General features: G+C 43.2%; 1 protein-coding gene across 1 annotated transcript; it reads right to left on the bottom strand.

Moving 5' to 3' along the window:
* Positions 1–2,331: 2,331 nt before the first annotated feature.
* Positions 2,332–3,279, bottom strand: LOC120384602 (olfactory receptor 52R1-like). The gene has a single exon (XM_039503563.1). It carries the CDS (start codon positions 3,277–3,279, stop codon positions 2,332–2,334), a length of 948 nt encoding a protein of 315 aa, XP_039359497.1.
* Positions 3,280–22,076: the final 18,797 nt, after the last annotated feature.

Raw genomic sequence — 22,076 nt, 5'->3', positions numbered from 1 at the left:
TGAGTAACAGTAGAGGGAAATTAATGTGGGGAAATTATTTTTTGTAAAGACCCATCCACTCCCAGTCTTTATTCAGATGTAATTTGATGGTGTCCAGTTAGCAAATTAATTCCAGTTCTGCAGTTTCATGTTGGCGTCTGTTTTTGACGTTTTTTTGTTGTTGAAGAATTGCCACTTTTAATTCTGTTATTAAGTGTCCAGGGAGATTGAAGTGTTCTCCTACTGGTTTTTGAATGTTATGATTCTTGATGTCAGATTTGTGTCCATTTATTGTTTTACATAGAGACTGTCAGGTTTGTCCAATGTACATGGCAGAGGGGCATTGCTGGCACATGATGGCATATATCACATTGGTAGATGTGCAGGTGAACGAGCCTCTGAAGGTGTGGCTGATGTGGTTAGGATCTATGATGTTGTCCCTTGAATAGACGTGTGGACACAGTTGGCACTGGGGTTTGTTGCAGGGATTGGTTCATGGGTTAGTGTTTTGGTTGTGTGGTGTGTAGTTGCTGGTGCGTATTTGCTTCAGGTTGGGTGGATGTCTGTAAGCGAGGACTGGCCTGTCTCCCAAGGTCTGTGAGTGAGGGATCGTCCTTCAGGAGAGGTTATAGATCTTTGATGATGTGCTGGAGAGGTTTTAGTTGGGGGCTGTAGGTCACAGATTTGAAGGATGATATGGGGCACAGCCTCGGCTAATGGCAGGTGTGCTGTTTAGCTCCCTCCCTGTGAGCTACCGAAGCCACCCCAGCCTCTGCCCAGCATCCCGCCTTTCCAGCTAATGCAGGGACTTATCCTTCTGCCTTGGTAGAAGAGGAGGAGCAGGGAGCTGGGCCTCAGGAGTTATTGTGAATAGTCCTTGAAAACATCAATTCAATGTGCAGTGCCAGTCAAAAAAGAGAACAGACTGTTGGGAATCATTAGGAATGGAATAGATAATAAGATTGAAAATATCACATTGGCAGTATATAAATTATGCCACATATTGAATACTGCATGCAGCTGTAGTCAGACACACAATCACAAAAAACATACTATGGATTTGGAAATGGTACAGTGAGAGGAAAAATAAATGATTATGAGCATGGAACACCGTCCATATGAGGAAAGATTAAAAAGACTGGGAGTTTTCAGCTTGGAAAAGAGATGTCTAATGGGGGATGTGTGAGGTGTCTATAGAATCATGTATGGTGGGGAAAAATTGAATATGGAAGTGTTATTTACTCCTTCACATAACACAAGAACTAGGGGTCACTCAATTAATTTAATAGGCAGCAGATTTAAAAGAAACAGACAGAAGTATTTCTTCACAGTCAACCTGGGAGATTTTGTGAAGTCCAAAATAACAACAGGGTCCCAATAGGAACTAAATAAATTCATGAAGGATAAGTCCATCAATAGCTATTAGCCAGAATGGGCAGGGATGGTGTCTCTTCTCTTTGCTAGAAGCTGTAAGTGCATGAATCACTTCATGATTGCCCTGTTCTGTTCATTCCCTCTGAAGCACATGGCATCGTCCAGTGTCAGAAGATAGGATATTGGGCTAGATGGACCATTGGTCTAACAAGTGTGGCCATTCTGAGGTTCTCATGTAAACCCCAGATGTATCTGCTCCCTGCTGTAACATAGTAGACCCCACTCGCCTGCCAGAACTGAGAAAAAACCCAGGAGTCCTGACACCATCTCTCTCTCCACAGACTTAGTAACAAGGTTTGAATATACATTTAAATTTTAACCTAACCAGGACCCCTAAAGTGACTCGTCACAAGATGTCAGAACATATTAGTATTAGAGCTGAGTGGGTGTAATATTTTTTTCTTTTATATATGAATTAGATACAGTGCCCCTTCAGCTCATTCCTAAGTTATCAGCTGAAAAAACTAGAATTTTCATGAGCCTCGATAGTCCCTGGAATCACACTTATGGTTGCAATCCCTATCAAAATGTGAAATGGTTCCCTTGCAGCTGGGGGTAGGGGAAAATGGAGGGGAAATTAACAAGATAGTTATGAGAGAGGGGAAGAGAGTAGCAAGCAACAGGAGCAGGGCATTGGGTGGAAGAGGCAGAGTGGGGTGGAGCCTTGGCAGAATAGGTGGGTCAAGAGGTTGGGGTTTGGGGGTCCAATTATAAGCAATTTCAAAGATGGCAACCCAGTGAGTTTCACACAGACTGATTCTCCAGTCTGTTACACTGGCACTTCAAAGTAAGGTAAAGAAAGGGTCCAATGTCTCTCAGACTATCCAATAAGTGATTCAGGGAAGAGGGCTCAGCACAAAGTCACCGGCGAGCTTTGCATGGAGCTCGATCTGAAAGCCAGAGCACCATGAGAAAACTTTAGGCCCCTTTATGAGTAAAGAGCCGGAGCAGCCTGTCCCAGATCTGTTTAGTCCTCACCCCGTAGATGATGGGGTTTAACATGGGGGGCAGCAGGAGATACACATTGGCCATGAGAACATGGAAATACAGGGGCACATTGTGGCCAAACCGGTGCGTGAGGAAGGAGAAGAGACATGGGATGTAAAAGGCTGAAATGACACAGAGGTGAGAGCTGCATGTCCGAAAAGTCTTGAGCCGGGCGTCCTTTGTGGGGAGGCTAAATATGGCCCTGAGGATCTGAATATAGGATCCAGCTATAAAAAACAAATCCAGACTAGCCACAAAAAATACCACAAAGAGGCCATAGTAACTACTGATGCGGAAGTCAGAGCAGCCCAGTTTCACCACAGCCATGTACTCGCAGTACGAGTGGTCGATGATGTTGGTTCTGCAATATGGCCACTGACTTGCCAGGAAGGGATGAGGCAGCATGAGAATACCACCACGCAACAACACAGTGAGGCCGATCTTGGCCACTACGGTGTTTGTCAAGATGGTGGAATGTCTCAGAGGATCACAGATGGCCACATAGCGATCAAAAGCCATGGCCACAAATATCCCAGACTCCACTGCTGTAAAGCAGTGAATAAAGTACATCTGGGTGAGGCAGGCACTGAAATCAATCTCCCTGGAATTGAACCAGAAGATTGCCAGCATTTTGAGCAGGATGGATGTGGACAAGACCAGGTCGGTGACGGCCAACATGCAGAGGAAATAGTACATGGGCTCATGGAGGCTTGGCTCCATCTTCACAATGAAAAGGATGGTGACGTTCCCCAATATGGCTATGGCGTACATGGTGCAGAAGGGGATGGAGATCCAGACATGGGCCGCCTCCAGGCCAGGAATGCCCAGCAGGATGAAGGTGGAGGGGTTGGTGAAGTAGGTTGTGTTGGAATCTGACATGGAGTAGGGGAGAAGGTGTCCAACTCTGAGGCAGAACTGTGTGTCTTGCAGGTACTGTACATTCCCTTGACTTCCTCTGTTTGCATGGAGTCTGGGGTGATGTTCGCATTATAAATGCCTGGATGGAGAGAAAATGTTAATATGAGACACTGGATGCACTACTGGAAGCTGTTCTCATGAACAAAGCAGATTTGTCACTCTTCACACACTCAAAATGACATTTTCATTATTCATATATACAAATCATGAACAACTGACACTACTAATGCCAATTCCACATTTTATGGTGCTTTTTGCATCAATCATTCCTACACATCATGGTGTGGAAAAGCTTAATAGACATCAGCAGGAAACACGAGTGTGAATGCTGGTTATCCCTTACTATTCCTTAGTACAATGAAATCCAGGCTAGAGGAAATGCATGCTCATTCACAACAGTGGTCAAAACAAAGGCAATGTTTGGTTGCCTAAGGAATTGGACTGCTCTGGATATGCACTACTTTGGTCACCCAGTGTGTATAAAGGATATAGCAGATGGAAAGTGGACTTCTGAGACAGGCTTTTTGAATGCAGGAGGCTGACATATACAGACAGACTGAAGAATCTCGGCCTATTTAGTTTAGAGAAGAGACAATGAAGGAGACATATGACAGAGTATAACAAAATAACAGAATGGAATTGATTACATTCTGATGCAGAAACAGAGAACATTTTCCAACCAGTAGTATCTATAGATACTTAGTGCTTCAAAGGGGCTAATTCCTCAAAGCTAAGGCAAATTATCAGCAAAATGATTGGGAGGAAAAATTTAGAAGACATCTGTGAAGGCATCTGGGAAAAATCTATGCTTCACGGGCTTAAGGATCAGAAAAAGAAAGTTAGTAAGTATATTAACAACAAAATAAATCCTAGAAAAGTTTTGGGCCAATTCCAAGAGGGAGATGAGGTGCTGAAATACTTTCCAGTCCATCAGCAGTCAAGGAAGATGTTAAGCAGCATCTACAGTAGAACCTGAGAGTTACGAACACCAAAGTTACGAAGTGACTGATCAATCACACGTCTCATTCAGAAACAGAAATATGTAATCAGGCAAAAGTAGAGACTCCTTCCACTCAAAAAGGAGGCAAATAAAGGGCTGGTCTCTGTTAAATGTAAAGTATTTAAAAATAAATGGAAAGTTCATAATAAAATATTTGACAAGATTGGGAAACAGTGGAAAGAGCTGGTATGGGATCAGTTTTAAAAAAGTCTAGGAATATAATTAATGCCAGTAAACAACATGGTTTATGCAAAACAGATCTTATCAAATAAACCCAATTTCATCCTTGAATGAGAGTACAGGTTTGACTAATCAAGAGAACTGTGGAGATGCAAAACCCACATAAAAATAGACTAAAAACTGGCTAAGTGACGAATCTCAGAAAGCAGTTGTCAAAGGGCCATTGTTAGCGAATGGGGCTGTTTCTAGTGGGGTTCTGCAGGGATCAGTTCTAGGCTGGATGCTAACCAACTTTTTCATAAATGATCTGGAAGCTAATAGAAAATTAATGCAGATAAAATGTGCGACCGACCCAAAGACTGTCAGAGTGGTTACAATGAGGAGGCCGGGTTAGGCATACAGATTGATCTGGAGCATTTGGTGGTCTGGGCCCAGCCAAATAAAATGTTTAAATATACTCAGATGGAAAGTTATCATCTAGGAACAGGGAATAATGGCCCGATCCACAGACTAGATCACTGCATTATGGAACGCAAGGACCCTTAAAAGGACTTACGAGTTACTGTGGACAAACAACTCATTGTGAGCTCCCAGTGCGATGCTGTGGCCAAAAGGGCTGATGTGGTCCTTGGATGCATAAACAGGAGAGTGACACTGGTGTAACCAACTGCACTCAGTTCTGGGCTGCACGTTTTGGAAAGGAGCCATACAATTATTTGAGACTGATGAAGCTGTCAGGTGGTAAGAGATATAAAAAGCTTCATCTATTTCATTTATCAAAAAATGAAGAAGGGGAAAGTTTCATGGGGAGAAATCTATGGGTAGTATTGGGCTCTGTAATCTAGTGGAAAAAGGACGAGCAAGACCCAGTGGCTGGAAGCTGGAGCCAGACAAATTCCAGCTGGAAATAAGGGCTGAATGTTTAGCACTGAGAGTGATTAACCATGGAACAAAATGCGAAGGGAAGTGGTGGATTCTCCATCTCCTCATCTCTGCAGATCAAGACTGGATGTTTTTCTGGAAGATCTGCTTGAGGGATTGTTTGCACTTAAAACACTACAGCAGAGTAGTGTAGACACTACTTTCACCAACGGCAGGGGTTCTCCCGACAGTGTAGATTATCCACCTCCCCAAGAAGGGGTAGGTAGGTTGATGGAAGAATTCTCTCAACCTCATTCTGTCTACACCAGGGTTTAGTTGATATCACTACATCTCTAAGGGGTGTGGATTTTTAGGTTGCATCAACAGCATCAGAGCATGCAACTCACAAGAGAACCTGGAAAGGATCCAGAAACTAGAGACAAAATGATCCATGGGATGAAATACAAGTCATACAAGCAAAGGCAGAAGGAACTAGGTAAGTACAATTTGGAAACAAGGACACTGAGTGGGGACATGAGATCAGTCTTCAAATATTTGAAGGGTTGCCATAAAACAAGTGGAGAAAATTTGTTCTCTACTGCCACATAACGCAGGACAAGAGGCAATTGGTTGAAACTTCAGCAGAACAGATTTAGATGAAATATCAGGATAAACTTCCTAACTGTAAGAACAGGAGGATAATGGAACAGATCCCTCGGTCCTTCACTGGAGGTTTTCCAAAGGAGGCTGGATAGTAATCCATCTGGATGATTTAGGTACAATAAATCCTGCATCTTGCAGGGGTTGAACTGTCCCTTCCCAGCATCTGACTCAACAGTTCTATAATGTGAAAAGGAGGCAGACATTTATATTTAGTGTGTCTCACAACACATGAACAGGGGAACCTTCAATTACATTTAATACTGATAAAAGAAAATTGTTGACATAAACCATATTTGGTCTTTGGAACTCCTTGCCATTGTCATTAAAGCAAAAAGCTTAGCTGAATGGGATTCACAAATAGACTGGCCATTATAGGTGGTGCTGGTGGCACCACCTTTAGTTAAGGCTGTCTGACATTGTCAATTAGAAGACTTCATTTTCAGAAGCTTATAATAACTTTATCAAACTTTAAAATTCTCATGCTGGGTGTCTGCTTTGGGCTGAATTGTTTTTTGAAAGTTTCAGGCATAACAGTTCAGCCAACTTCTCAAATGAAGCTAGGAGACAAGATGTCTTGCCCATGATGAAAAAAATCTTATATTTTTTAAAATTCTTATCATTGCAGTGAGGCGCCCTAGCATATCACTGCTTTCTAGCAAATAAAATCCAGGTGACAGCCTCTTTCCCCACTCCCCTCGGAGTTAATAGCCAGAGCCCTGAATTGCAAGAGGAGGAGGTGACAGTTCTTAGCTGGCTGCTAAGGTCTTTACTCAGTTCTTACTTCAAGGGGAGCTTGAACTCAGTGTGGCCCTGTATTGTACATCTCCTAAAACCTTTCATCCTGAAGCAACCACTGTGCCACTGAAATGCAACCACCTTCGGGCTTGAGGCATCAGCTAGGGTGGGTGGGGACGCACAGAAAAGAGGGACACTTTAGACAGTTATACTGGAGCAAACTCATCCCCTGTGGCAAGGACCCTGAGATGTTTAATGGCTGGACAGAGTGGAACAGATCCCAGACTTACTGTCTATCCCATCACACCCATGTTGCACTGGGTTTGTCGAGCAGGTGAGCTCCTCCGCAAGACAAGGGTACTTGTGAATCCTGAGATGGAAACGTCTTCCCTGGGAATCCCCCTCAGGTATCCGTGTCCCAAATTTCTCTCACCCCAGGATCTGCAGCAACTTCCCACGCTGAGAGATGACACAGGGGTGTGCACAGTTTATATTCAAGTTCTGTATAATCCCAGGGGGGTTCGCTCAGCCTCAAATGGATAAGCGAGCATCTGGATGCAAACAGGCTGGAGACAAAAGTGTCTGGTCTCCTGTTCTATTTATGCAGCTTTAGGAGTAAACAGTAATTAAGGGACTTTCCCAAAGGGAGATGAGAACTCTTGGCTGCTCTGTGCATTTGTGTATATTTAAAAATTATAGTTAATTAGGAAGAACACTTTGGATAATGAGTAGGTCTCCACAGGATCTGATACCTTGTAAATGCCCAGGATGGCTGGGTTGATAGTAGTCAGACAGTTCTGGAAAGAGATGACCAAGGGGAGACATTAGCACTTTCTCCAAGTACACGGGGCTTTTGCTAAGGGATCAGAGATCAGTATTTCTCATCAGTAACTATCATCTTACTTTGCAGCACCTTTCATTGAAGGATCTTCAAAACACCTAGCAAAGGAAAATCACTTTGAACATATCCCCATTATACAGATTGGTGAACTGAGTATTTAGGCAAGGTCATACAGAGAATGACAGACTCTAGGAGTTCTGACTTCTCTGCTGTAACCACCGTCTGTCAGTACCTTAGAGCATGACAAGAAGGAAATGGACTCACAGTCTAGTAGGACCTGTTCCTTGGGCTGATGTGATGGACTTCCCCAGGGCACAATCTGGAACTGGGGTACCACTGAGCCCTCTGGCATACCAATATGGACCCGCTCTCGCAAGCTGAGTCTATGGGAAGCTGCAGTCCTCTCCAGGTCATACACTTACACAGCCATACACATGCAGGGACACACCCAGCTGCAGTTACATGAAAGCTTTAACTAGCCACTCATGAACCAACAATAGAGAGGCTCCTGCCAGTTCCCTCAAGCTCCCAGTCTATGATCCCGAGCTGTATATTCTTGACCTGGTCAGAAGCCTGACCAGAGTAAGTTTATTACTCAGTCCATCTCTCCCTCCATGTGGAGAGGCATATGCACCAGTGACTGCTCATGAGCATAATTCCCTTTTCCATTTCAAAGAACACACTGTCATAGGTTAAAAAAAAGAGAGAATAGATTAATTAAGTAAGGAAAGATAGATATTAGGTGATTATAATGAATATTGTACAGATTAGAGTTGTCGATCAATCACAGTTAACTCATGTGAATAAGTAAAAGAAATTAACTGTGATTAATCAGATTTTTAATTGCATTTTTAAAATAGAATTTATTACATATTTCTGAATGTTTTCCTACATTTGCAACACAGAATATAAAGTGTACAGTGCTCACTTTTTATTATTACTTTTTTATTAAAATATTTGCCCTGTAAAATGATAAACAAAAATCCAGTATTTTTCAGTTCATGCAATCTCTCTATCATGAAAGTATAACTAATAAATGTATTTTTGTTACATAACTTCATTCAAAAAGGAAACAATGTAAAACTTTAGAGCCTATATGTCCACTCAGTCCTACTTCTTCTTCAGCAAATCACTAAGACAAACAAGTTTATTTACCTTTTTGGAAAGAATGCTTCCTGCTTCTTAATTACAATACCAAGTATGTTAAACATTTATATCCCCCTTCATTGTTCGGCCACCATTCATGAGGACATCCTTCTATGCTGATGATGCTCGTTAAAAAAAAGTGTTATTAAATTTTGTGACTCAGCTCCTTGGGGGAGAATTGTATGTCTCCTGCTCCATGGTTTTGCCTGCATTGTGCCTTATATTTCATGTTATGGCAATCTCTGATGATGACCCAGCACATGTTGCTCGTTTTAACACTTTCACTTCAAATTTGACAAAACGCAAACAAGGTGTCAGGGTTTTGTTCTGGGGCAGAAACTGTAACACCTCCCCCTTTCATTTACTGCAGGAGTGTTAGTCACTGACTAAGGTGGGGGCAGTGTGCCCAAGTCTCTCTCTCGATTTTTAACCATACAACTCTAAAGTATGGGAAGCATTGTAGTGTTATCCACCGGTGTTCTTAAAAAGTTCTGGGCGCCTTTTAACAGCTTAGTGATCTCAGAAGTCCTTAAGTGTGCCTGCTCTGGGTGGCTAGAGAAACCTCTCTTTGTACCTGTGCAGCGTTGTTAACCATTGTGCTTTTCTAGCTGGTGATAGTGCAATACAGAGGTGATGGGTCGGGACCCCTGAGCTGCCAACTGAGGTGCTGAGATACCACTGAGTCACCTATTCTACCAGCCTTGCCCCCCCCTTAAGCCCCATCTTGCTGAGCCAGGTAGCAAAGCCCATACTGGCAGGGCCAGCCCCAGCTGCATATACAGAGATTGAGATCAGCTCTGGGAATACTTGGCTTAATGGACTTGCCTCAGCACCTTCTGGGGTACAAACCATTTATATGAAGTTTGCCTCCTTCCTCAATGCGAAGGAAGGTGGCCCAGCTTCTCACTCCACCCCCAGTTAGAAATCAGATGGACTGGGTTATATTATAATCCAGAAGTAAGTTTCTGAACCACGAAAAGGTGTATTTAGGTGGTCAAAAAGGTAGCAAACAGAACACAGCAGATTACGAAGAAGATAATTCAAAGCACTCAATCTACTGGAGACTGGGAGCATTGAAAACATGAGCATGGAGCATGGAGTTCCTCAGTCTTCTTCAGCCCCCTCCCATATCACTCAAGATGGGGTTCCCATTGTTCTATAGATCTGCAGCTTTGTAGCAAGCCTGCTGCCACGGCATCCCCACAAAGGCCACAGAAGGGAACAAAGGAGCATCTGCTAGTGTACGAGCACCCACATGTTTCGAACAGCCTCCAGCCCGGTCTATGAAGCTGCCACCTGCCCAGCAATCCCTCCAGACAAGTTAGACCCAAGCTGGCTGTAGTATGCAGCTGCAGGCTCCTTGATGGTAATGGCTAGGGAATTTTTGTTATCTGGATTAATAACTAGACTAATGCACATTGCTTCTTTCCCAGCCAGATCAGCTCTCAGAGGCAGTGGTTCACAATGCTACTCCTGCAATTGCCACTGAACTCTATGGAATAGCTTCCCTTGAGTATCTGTAACTGACACCTTAGTTTTGATGCACATTAGAAATGGCAGAGAGAGGAAGGCATGTATGTCTGGGGGGTAAGTTACAAAGGAAATAGAGAGATGGATCTAAATACATAGAATGAGGGGAGAGAGAGAGAGAGAGAGAGATGGGACAAAAAACACTAGAACAGGGACTCCCTGTATCTTCCATTCTGGGACCAACACCTCCTCTCTCTCTTTTCCCTCTTCTGTGGAGGTTCCTGCCCATTACCACGAGGAGCATGAGTGAAGGGTAAAGGAAAAGCCCAAAGACATAAGGATACAGAAGGTTCATATAATCAAATCTGAGTTAATTAGTGTGACGTAGGGTTAGAAAGGGTTATGCAACAGGCAGGCTAATTGACCCAAATTTAATCATTAAAGAAATATTAGAAAAGTTTATACATAGTTGTCAAGTCCTTCCCCACTCTGATCTTTAGGGTACAGATGTGGGGGACCTGCATGAGAAGCTCTAAGCTCAATTACCAGCTTAGATCTGGTCTGGCTGCCACCACTCACAAGCACTACTTTCCTTCCCTGGGTAGCCTTGAGAGACTTCACCAATTTCCTTGTGAACACAGATCCAAACCCCTTGGATCTTAAAACAAGGAGAAATTAACCATCCCCCTCCTTTCTCCCACAAACTCCTGGTGGATCCAGATCCAATTCCCTTGGATCTTAAAACAAGGAAAAATCAATCAGGTATATAAAAAAGGCTTTTAATTAAAGAAAAGAAAGGTAAAAGAAAACTCTCTGGGAGAGATTAGCATACCAGCTACAGACAACAGATTCAAAACACAGAGGATGTTCCCCTGGGCAAAAACTTAGTTACACGAAAAAAATACTCAAATACCCAATTTGACTATTCCTCTAATTGCACAAGACAGGTTACAAAGAAATAAACATAAACCTATTTATTTCCTTCACTAATACTCACTACTAAATAAGAGGCTGAATTCTGGAGCTTTCATACTCCGGTCAAAGTGAAACTGACTAAACAAAGGAAACTTCCTTCCTTCCTTTTGAAACATCTTGTCCCCCCATTGGTTCCTCTGGTCAGGTGTCAGCTAGGCTAGGTGAACTTCTTAATGCTTTAAAGGTAAAAGAGGCATTAACCCTTAACTATCTGTTTATGACAATAGTAATTAGGGCTATTACTTATAAATAGCTAACATAGTCATGGTAAATGGACTAGAGCTTTGAAATGTTTACATGCTTAACATTTTAACAAGATATAATAAACACATACAATTAGTATTACCTCTAATTGTCAACAATACATCATGTAAACAGATGGTCACTGGCTGTTGCTATATCTGTTGATTCAAAGATCAAAAGGACATACTAACTTTTAAATTAAACTTGGGTGTGTTGTGGAAAATTAGCCACATGGTTGATTTTAGATCAGACAGCCTGAGGCTTCTTTATTTTCATACAAGCATGCATGCAGGGAGAGACAGCATGTCCCCATGCAAGGATTAACTGCTCTGGCTGTTACAAATTTTACCAAGCTTATAAAGGCTAAAACCACAAACTATCACTCAATATAATTTGCCTTATTTGGAATAAACGTGTGCAAAACAAGCAAGCTATCCTAATATTTTCCATATTAGGTTTTTCCTGTTATTGTTCTTTGGCAGTTATGTTGGTGGTCTGCCTGTTCTAAGACCCCTCCTTTGCGCTCACATTGGATAAGGCTCTTGCCACATTCTGGCTGAGCTGGCACATATGGGCCCTCTTTGTTCCTTTCCTCAGTTCCCCTTTCTCTGGTCTCTCTGCCCCCCCCCATCCCGATGCCCCTTGTACAGATAAACAAGTTTAGCAGAAGTTAAAACCTTTGCCCTTATATAGCGATTGGGCTAGCTACAGGCCTTAGGCCTGTGAAGCAGGGGTTAGGGTGCAATTATAATTCTGGGCTTATGGGGGGGGGCTGATTTTCCCTATCAGGTGTAATAATTTTAGTCTCTATACTTCCCTTTAAAATTTGTTATAAACAGCCTGTGAACTTCTTAATGCATAATTAACTTATGCTGATGTTGGGAAGATATGCACCCACCTTGGTTAACAGAACTAAGATTCCCAAACACTTCACTCAAACACACACTGATGTAAGCAGAGTCAGGATGAGCTCTACCCTGACATCCGGTGGTAAATTATGAAGAGTGGGAAAAGGAATTTCAAGCATTTGCTTTGGAGTGGGGAAAGGAATTTCAGGAATGTGCATTTGCATTGCCAAACCCACTCCACTTAGCATAGTACACAGCAGCCTGGGATGGTTATTTTCACAGCTGTGGGATCCCCAATTTCTTTATTATTGGGGCAGGAGGAATAAAATGTTGTCACCCTGATTAAGTAAATGAGGAACTATGAGACTGCTTTAAGACAGAAATGACTCAACCTACATTAAATAGTACTTGCTAGACAAGGGACATGGGTTCCAAAACCCAGTAAATTGAGGGAGTTTGGGGACTGGTGTGTGTACCTGATGGTATGGGCCCCGTTTGAGGGCCTGGAACACCAATTGCACAGCCTCCTCACTCCACTGTTAAAGGGCAGAGCTAATTTTGATTGCATTAGGAGTCCATCTAGAGGCTGCTGACCTGAATTCACGTTGGGCCAATGGTGCACCAGCACTGGGGCTCCCCTACTACAAGCTGAAACCACTAAGAGCTGAAATCACTAAAAGAGCTAAGCTTACTGAGCTGAGATCACTGAGTGCTGTGTTAACTAGTGAGGGAGCCTGAAGATCTATCGCTAAGCGGCTGGCAGAGCGGAGCAGTCTGCAGCACATTGGAGCAGCCCATGGAACAGTGAGCAGTGTGGAGCGGTTTGCGGGGATGGCTGACGTGGTTCACAGGTCGGCTGGAGGAGCGGCGCAGCTGGTGGAGTGGAGCCAGTCGTGGTGAAGGCTGCAGCAGAACTCCACGGAGAGGCGGAGCAGTCGGCCCTGGCCCACGTAAGGTGCCCCTTAACATCCTGTGTGCGCCCCCCCATTTCCACCCAGGCTGGAGGGGTAAAACTCTGCAGATAAACTTTTGAACTCTGGGGTGGCACTGACCAGAGACAGAGACTTTTGGGTTGTTGGACTTTGGGGTGATTGGACTTAAGACCCTAAGGGGGAAAGGACACTGCCAAATGTACTTGGAGGTGGGTTTTTTTGCTTATGGTTTGTGTATAGTCCTGTTTGTGGTGTCTCTCCAACGTGATGCCGCATTTTTTACCTCCTTTATTAAAAGGATTTTGCTACACTCGGACTCTGTGCTTGCAAGTGGGGAAGTGTTGCCTCCTAGAGGCACCCGGGGGGGTGGTATGTAATTGTCCCAGGTCACTGGGTGGGGGCTCGAGCCGGTTTTGCATTGTGTTATTGACACAGAACCCCTGGATACTGAACCCAGCCCTTGTTGCTGCCAACTCAGAGGGGCAGAAGGGTTACACTGGTTAAGACAAAATATAAAACAGGTTTATTAACTACAGAAGGATAGATTTTAAGTGATAATAAACAGATCAAAGCAGGTTTCCTAGAAGATCAAACAAAATCACAATTGTTGGACTTTGGCCTTGAATCAGCAATGTCTCACCAAAAAAAGAACAGGAGTACTTGTGGCACTTTAGAGACTAACACATTTATTTGAGCATAAGCTTTCGCAGGCTACAACCCACTTCATCAGATGCATGCAGTGGAAAATACAGGACAATATATATATATATACACAGAGAACATGAAACAATGGGTGTTACCATACACACTCTAACAAGAGTGATCAGTTAAGGTGAGCTATTACCAGCAGGAGAGAAAAAAACTTTTTGTAGTGGTAATCAAAATGGTCCATTTGCAGCAGTTGACAAGAAGGTGTGAGGAACAGTGGGGTGTGAGGTGGGGATAAACATGGGGAAATAGATTAGACAGGCAGTCAATCGAGTGAAAAATGCTTTGGAGAGGCATCCAGAAGCACACCAGCAGGTACCGCAATTTATTATGGTGTTAGGGAAAGAGATAGGTCAAAGACCTATGAAGGTGTTATCCAGTGCAGATTGCACAAAACCAGGAGGTTCACCCAGGGATTACCTGTTAAGGAGAATAACACTGAGGTTATTGGCTGGAGAAATACAACTGGTCACAAAACCCAGGGCAGAAATTGCTATATATATCATAGCTGATACTTTGATGGCAGTTCATTTGAATCAAAGATAATTTGGAATGATGTGTTTAAAGGATTGGACAGGAATTTAGTAGCAATGTTCACTAATTTGGTGAATCAAGCACCACAGGATGAGGCGTTAACTGTTATGGATTCACTGAGTCAGTGGATAATGTGCCAAGAAATGATGAAGGAGGAAGCCAGGTAGAAGGATTGAAATCCATGTACCTTTGGTTGAAACAACACCACATTCAAATGACAGTGCTTATCGATCAGGATACCATGGGAAAGGGAGACACTGTGGAAGAGGACAAAGGAGGTAGAAGGTTGAATAATCAAATGGAAGGGGAGACGTAGTGACGAATTGATTAAAGAAATGCAAAGGATGGAAGAAGACATGTCTAAGGAGCAGAAAAGAGTTACAGTTCTGCAAGATGAGTGTTCAGAGAAGCCTCTCTAGGGAACCCCCGATGACATGATAATTAGATAAGGATGGGACTTGAATGGGAGGCCTAGGACAAGTGTCACGGAGGGAGATAATGGACCAAAGATGCCCTAATGTAGAGTGGGTCTGGTGTAAATAGAAGTTGTGATTTCACTCAATATGCATCTGAGATTATTACAGCACCCTCCTTTCTTGGGGAAAGAGTGACAGGAAAGATGTTTCATTCAGTAGAAATAGCTACCCCCCCCGAGAGAGAGTGGGGGATTTTTGTTGTGTAGCCTGATTTTGAGTGCACTGATCATGTTCAGTTGGATAATATGGGAATTTAGTTTATTAATTTTATTTGATTTAATTTTATTTTATGTATTAATAGTATGGATTTTAGGCTCGCCAATCTGTTTGATCAGAAGATAAAAGTTCTTGTCCTGAATCAGGCTCCACAGAATTTATAAAGGACCCTCGGCGGGGGTGGAGGGGGGGCATGACAGGAAGCTCACACTGAGACAGATCTAGTTGTAAAGACTTTTTATTAACCTCAATGACAGAGTAAGTAAATGGTAAAATACCCAGAGTTACAAAGATACAATTGCATTACTGCTATTCAAAAGATACATATGATAACATAATATTATATGCAACAAAAATGTGGTTAATATCCTCACACCCTTCCTTGATAACCTGGTGGTAAGAGACACAGGAACAGCCTTGCGGTTCTGGTTTCTCAATTCTTGAGGGAGAAATGCAGTGCTTAGAAGAAATCTAATGCTACTAGCTATTAAAGCAAATTTAGGGTTTACTTTACTAACTTAAACTTAAAATCAAAACCTAATAAACAAAGAATAAAACTTAGGGCAACTGAGCTTAGCCTAGTTCCCTTGAATCTTAAAATTTAAGAAGAACAAATATAGCCCACTAATCGTAGCAGTCATCATAGATCGAATAGATAGAGAGAGTGGAGGAAGTAAGTAAGTGAAAATGGATATGGAGCAAAATGAGAAATGGAGCACTCCATTGAGGTGGGTCACTTCTTTCGTAGGGAAAATGTTAGAAATCCTTCCTCTTATGCCCAAATGCCATTCCTCACCCACGGAAATGTTAGGGTACACTTACCCCATAGCCTAGTATGTCTAGATAAAAGGTCACAGACATAGGTGTGGGTACTTATTGTGATACAGCATGGCCAGAGGGCAGCAGGAGAGTGTTAGCAGGGCCTTATTCCCTGCAAGGGGTGGAAGGTTTGCTATAGATTAACTAGAGCACCTGAAGCCAATTAGAGTACCAGCAGTGAGTCACATGATATAAACCCCCTGCTTCAGGTCAGATAGTGTGGGTTGTTGGAGCAGGAAGGTTTGGTTGGAGCAGAGAAAAGTTTGAAGGAATTGGAGCAGAGAACAGTTTGAAGAGAAGCAGAGGAAAGTTTGGAGGAGTGCTGTGGTGGCCTAAGAAGTCCAAGACCCTAGGTAAGGGGCACCGGGCTTGTGCAGAGGGAGGGCAGGAAGCCCCCACAAGCTGAAGGGCAGGAGAGGGAAGTAGCCCAGGGGAAGGAACCACCAGTCCAAGTGGTTCACCACTATCCTCAGGGCCCCTGGGCTGGGACCTGGAGTAGAGGGCGGGCCCAGGTCCCTCCCTCTCCACTCCCCTCCTCAAAGACACTAGTGGGTCAATTAATATTCTGATTCAGGGGCAAGAAATGGTGCCCTGAACCACCCCTAAAGAAGAGAAAGCGCAAGACCCATCATAATAGTGCCAGCCATTTGCCACATTATCTATTTGGGTAACAAGATATAGGTCAATTTTGCTTTAGCTTAACATACAGGATACGGCCTGTAGGTCTCTTGCATTACAGCCAAACTTACTTTAATATAAATTATAAACCTATAAGAAAAGATATATAAACACACACAAACATACAAGGAAGCAGGTTAGTCCTATAGTCTAAATTTGTAAAGAACAAATGCTTCAGATAAATCAAGCAACTGAGCCACTAATATTAGGGACTCCTTTTTTGAAGAGTAACTGGTTGGTTTCTGATTTACCTAATGGAGTTCTGTGGTGTGTGCCCGACTGGACGAAAGATGCCCCGACAGCAGGGTACATTCCAAGAATATGTGCTGCAGAAGCAGTGGAGGAGATTACACTGAAACAAGAAGATGTGTGGGTAAAGAGTTTCCCAATGTAGGGATGAAGATTAAAGCAGAATGTGGTAAGATCAAAGCATGTGTTAAAATCGCGGGGGATGAAGTGCCACCACAGAGACAGTATAAATATCCTGTGCAGATAGAAGCAGGAATTGAGAAAACAACTGAGTCACTGGAACAACGAGGAATTCTGCAAACAATAGGTACATACTAAAAACTTCAGGAGATTGGAGATTCACAGCGGATTTTAGAAAAATTAATAAAGCTTCCCCCACCATGGCACCAACAGTAGCAGATTTGACTCAAGTGATGGCAAGAATACAGGGGGGCATTAAATGATTCTCTGTCATAGATTTTGCAAATTGTTTTTTTGCTATCCCATTGCATCCAGTGCTGTGGGCCAGTTGTGCATTTATCTTTAAGGGACAACAGTAGAATGATAGAACCATAGAACTGGCAGGGACCTTGAGAGGTCATCAAGTCCAGTCCCCTGCACTCATGGAAGGACCAAGCACCATTTAGAACATCCCTGACAGGTGTCTGTCTAACCTGCTCTTAAAAATATCCAATGATGGAGATTCCAAAACCTCCCTGGGCAATTTATTCCAGTACTTAACCACCCTGAAAGTTAGGAAGCTTTTCCTAATGTCCGACCTAAAACTCCCTTGCTGCAATTGAAGTCCAATGCTTCTTGTCCTATCCTCAGAGGTTAAGGAGAACAATTTTTCTCCCTCCTCCTTGTAACAAGCTTTTAGGTACTTGTAAATGGTTATCGTGTCCCCTCTCTGTCTTTTCTTTTACATACTAAACAAACCCAATTTTTACAATCTTCCCTCATAGGTCATGTTTTCCAGACCACAAATCATCCTTGTTGCTCTTCTCTGGACTTTCTCCAATTTGTCTGTTTCTTTCCTGAAATGTGATGCCAAGAACTGGACACAATACTCCAGTTGAGGCCTAATCAGTGCAGAGTAGAGTGGAAGAATTAGTTATCATGTCTTGCTTACAACACACCTACTAATACATCCCAGAATGATGTTTACATTTTTTGCAACAGTATTACACTGTTGACTCATATTTAGCTTGTGGTCCACTATGACCCCTAGATCCTTTTCTGCAGTACTCCTTCCTAGACAGTCATTTCCCATTTTGTGTGTGTGCATCTGATTGTTCCTTACTAAGTGGAGTACTTTGCATTTGTCCTTATTGAATTTCACCCTATTTACCTCAGACCATTTGTCCAGTTTGTCCAGATCATTTTGAATTTTCATCCTATCCACCAAAGCCCTTGCAACCCCTTCCAGTTTGGTATCATCTGCAAACTTTATAAGTGTAGGCCCTATGCCATGATCTAAATCATAGATGAAGATATTGAAAAGAACTGGACTCAGACCGGATCCCTGCAGTACCCCACTCGTTATGTCCTTCCAGCCTGACTGTGATCCATTGATAACTACTCTCTGGGAACAGTTTTCCTGCCAGTTATCCACCCACTTTATAATAGCTTCATCTAGGTTGTGTTTTCCTATTTCTTAATCAGAAGGTCATGCGGGACTGTATCAAAAGTCTTACTAAAGTCAAGATATAACACATCTACCACTTCCCCCCTAACCACAAGGCTAGTTACACTGTCAAAAAAAGCTATCAAGTTGGTTTGACATGATTTGTTCTTGACAAATCCATGCTGACTATCACTTATCCCCTTATTGTCTTCTAGAGTTTGCAAATTGATTCCTTAATTATTTGCTCCATTCTCTTCCTTGGTTCAGAATTTAAGCTGACTGATCTGTAATTGCCTGGGTTGCCCTTGTTTCCCTTGTTGACTGCTTGCATCCGAAGAAGTGGGTATTCACCCACGAAAGCTCATGCTGCAAAACGTCTGTTAGTCTATAAGGTGCCACAGGATTCTTTGCTGCTTGTTTCCCTTTTTATAGACAGGCACTATATGTGCTGTTTTCCAGTCTTCTGGAATCTCCCCCATTTTCCATGACTTTTCAAAGATAATAGCTATTGGCTCAGATATCTCCTCAGTCAGCTCCTTGAGTATTCTAGCATACATTTATTAGGCCCTGGAGATTGAAGACATCTAACTTGTCCCAGTAGCTTTTAACTTATTCTTTCCCTATTTTAACATCAGAACCTACCCCATTTTCACTTGCATTCTCAATGGCAACCTTCTTGGTGAAACCTGAAACAAAGAAGTCATTAAGCACTTCAGACATTTCCACATTTTCTGTTATTGTTTTTCCCTCTTCATTTAGTAACGGGTCTACCCTGTCCTTGACCTTCCATTTGTTTTTAATGTATTTGTAGAATGTTTTCTTATTACTCTTATGTCTCTAGCTAGTTTGATCTCGTTTTGTGCCTTGGCCTTTCTAATTTTGCCCCTACACACATGTGTTATTTCCTTTTTTTGTAGGACTCTTTTTTGATTTTTAGATCATTCAAGATCTCCTGGGTAAGCCAGGGTAGCTTCCTGCCATACTTCCTGTCTTTCCTATGCAGTGGGAAAGTTTGCTCTTGTGACCTTAATAATGTCTCTCTGAATAACTTGCAGCTGTCTTCTATTGTTTTCCCCTTAGACTTTGTTACCATGAGATCTTACCTACCAAATCCCTGAGTTTGCTAAAGTTGCCTTCTTGAAATCCATTCTCTTTACTTTGCTGTTTTTGTTCCTGCCATTCCCTAGAATCATAAACTCTATCGTTTCATAATCACTTTTCCCAAACTTCCTTCCTCTTTCAAATCCTCACCCAGTGCCTCCTTCTTTGTCAAAATCAAGTCTAGAATTAGTACATATTCAAAAGAATTCCCCACCACCGGCATTGTGCTTTGGCTATTGCACACCAGCATGTGGTGCGAATGCTGGACCACCTACCAAAAGAAGATTTGGAGAATATCACCATATATATATATATATATATATATATATGTGGAGGGACCCGTGTCATTGGTGAGTGGGATTGAACCTGGGACCTTTGGGATTAAACCCTGAGCTCTAGCGCATGAGCTAAAAGGCAGATACCCCTTAACTCAGGCCGTAGAGTAGCCAGACTCCACTCTCCCTCTATTGGTCTCAGTGCCTCAGGGTTACATGTCAATGACATATTAGTTTGGGGAGACTTTGAGGAGGAGGTGACAGAGAGGACAAAAATGGTGTTGAGACTTATCCAGGAAATGGGTTTTAAGGCTAATAGAGAGAGAGCCCAATTAGTGCCACAGAAGGTGAATTACTTGTGGGTGACTCTAGGGATACAAGAAATTCAGGTAGAGAATAATGGACTATCAGGGTTGGAAGGGACCTCAGGAGGTATCTAGTTCAACCCCCTGCTCAAAGCAGGACCAACCCCAACTAAATCATCCCAGCCAGGGCTTTGTCAAGCCTGACCTTAAAAACCTCTAAGGATGGAGATTCCACCACCTCCCTAGGGAACCCATTCCAGTGTTTCACTGCCCTTCTAGTGAAACACTGTTTCCTAATATCCAACCTAGACCTCTCTGTCACAGGGTGCGCACAGGTTTCTGCCTTCTCACCCTGTGCCCTGTGCTTATGCTGGGAAAATAAGAGTCCTCACGCCTTCTTCTGGTGTCTCACCCTTATGCTTTATTTTACAGTGCCACTGGGCAGCCCCCTTTATCCCCCAACAGTTATCCCCTTTCCAACCTGTTCCAGGGTCTCTTGGCCCTTGAGGCTCCTGCCTGTGGTGAGGAAACAGTGCTGGAGCCTCCTGACTGAGTTTGGTTCAGGGCTTTTATAGCCTGCCCAGTCTTCAGCCCAGCTGTTGCTGCTTAGCTCAGTCTATTGCAGTGAGCCAGCCCTCATAGAATCATAGATTATTAGGGTTGGAAGGGACCTCAAGAGATCATCTAGTCCAACCCCCTGCTCAAAGCAGGACCAATCCCCAAATGGCCCCCTCAAGGATTGAACTCACAACTCTGGGTTTAGCAGGCCAATGCTCAAACCACTGAGCTATCCCTCCCCCCCTTGTTAGGGCCCGCAGCTGGGCTCTCTGCCCCACAGCATATCCACAGAACCAGGTAGATCAACAAAAAGTGAAATCATTGCTGAATTTACCCCAGACCAGAGGACTGAGGGTAATGTTAGGAGAGTTTAATTATTTAAAGAAACACATTTGGAATTTCACCATTATAGCTAAACCCTTGTGGCATTTATTGAAAAAGAAAGTAGAAGGGGCATGGGGCCTGAACTGGAAAAAGCTTTCTGTGATTTAAAACAGGCTTTCATACAAGCCCCAGCACTGAAATTCCCTGAGATAAACAAGCTGTTTGTGATTAACTTATCAGCGGCGCAATGTTTCCCCTTTCCCCTCTTCCTTGTGTTGTTAAAATGAGCAATACATGCTGGGTCAACATCAGAGACTGCCATAACATGAAATACATGACAGAATGCAGGCAAAACTATGAAGCAGGAGTGTAACCGGGTCCTTTCCTGGCCTGCCTCCCCGCTGCTCTGGGCTCCTTTAATAAAGCACCTTCAGGCTTCTCTTTTGCAGCACCCGTGGTTTTTATTTACATCTAGTACCCACCACCAGCAACACTATATACAAAGTTTACAAGGCTTTGGTCTCCTCTTTACAGGGGTTCTCCCTTCTCTCCGGAGACTACCCCTTCCCTAGCCAAACCCCCCTTTGCACTGGCTGCCAGCCAGCCTTTATAGCTCTTCTCTGAGCAGGCCCACAGGTGCAGCCAGTTCCTGAGGCCAGACACCAGCCTTCTCCCCAGCCCCAATCTATTTCCCCTGATTGAGGCTGGCTGAGCAGGGGCTAATTAGGTGCTTGTGCACCAGCACCCTGCTACAAGGAGACATATAATTCTCCTGCAAGGAGATGAGTCAGAGATTTAAATTATTATATTTTTATAATGAGCATCATTAGCATGGAAGCATGGCCTTGGGAATGGTGGTGGAAGCATGAAGGGGAATATGAATGTTTAGCATCTCTGGCGGCTAAATACGTTGCAATGGTAGCTACAAAAGTGCCATGTGAATGCCTGTTCTCACTTTCAGGTGACATTGTAAATAAGAAACAGGCAACATTATCCCCCCCCCCAAAAAAAAATG

This window comes from Mauremys reevesii, linkage group 1 (genome assembly GCF_016161935.1).
Source record: "Mauremys reevesii isolate NIE-2019 linkage group 1, ASM1616193v1, whole genome shotgun sequence".
In the NCBI taxonomy this organism is placed as follows: Eukaryota; Metazoa; Chordata; order Testudines; family Geoemydidae; genus Mauremys; species Mauremys reevesii.
This window is presented reverse-complemented; position numbering and strand designations above follow the sequence as displayed.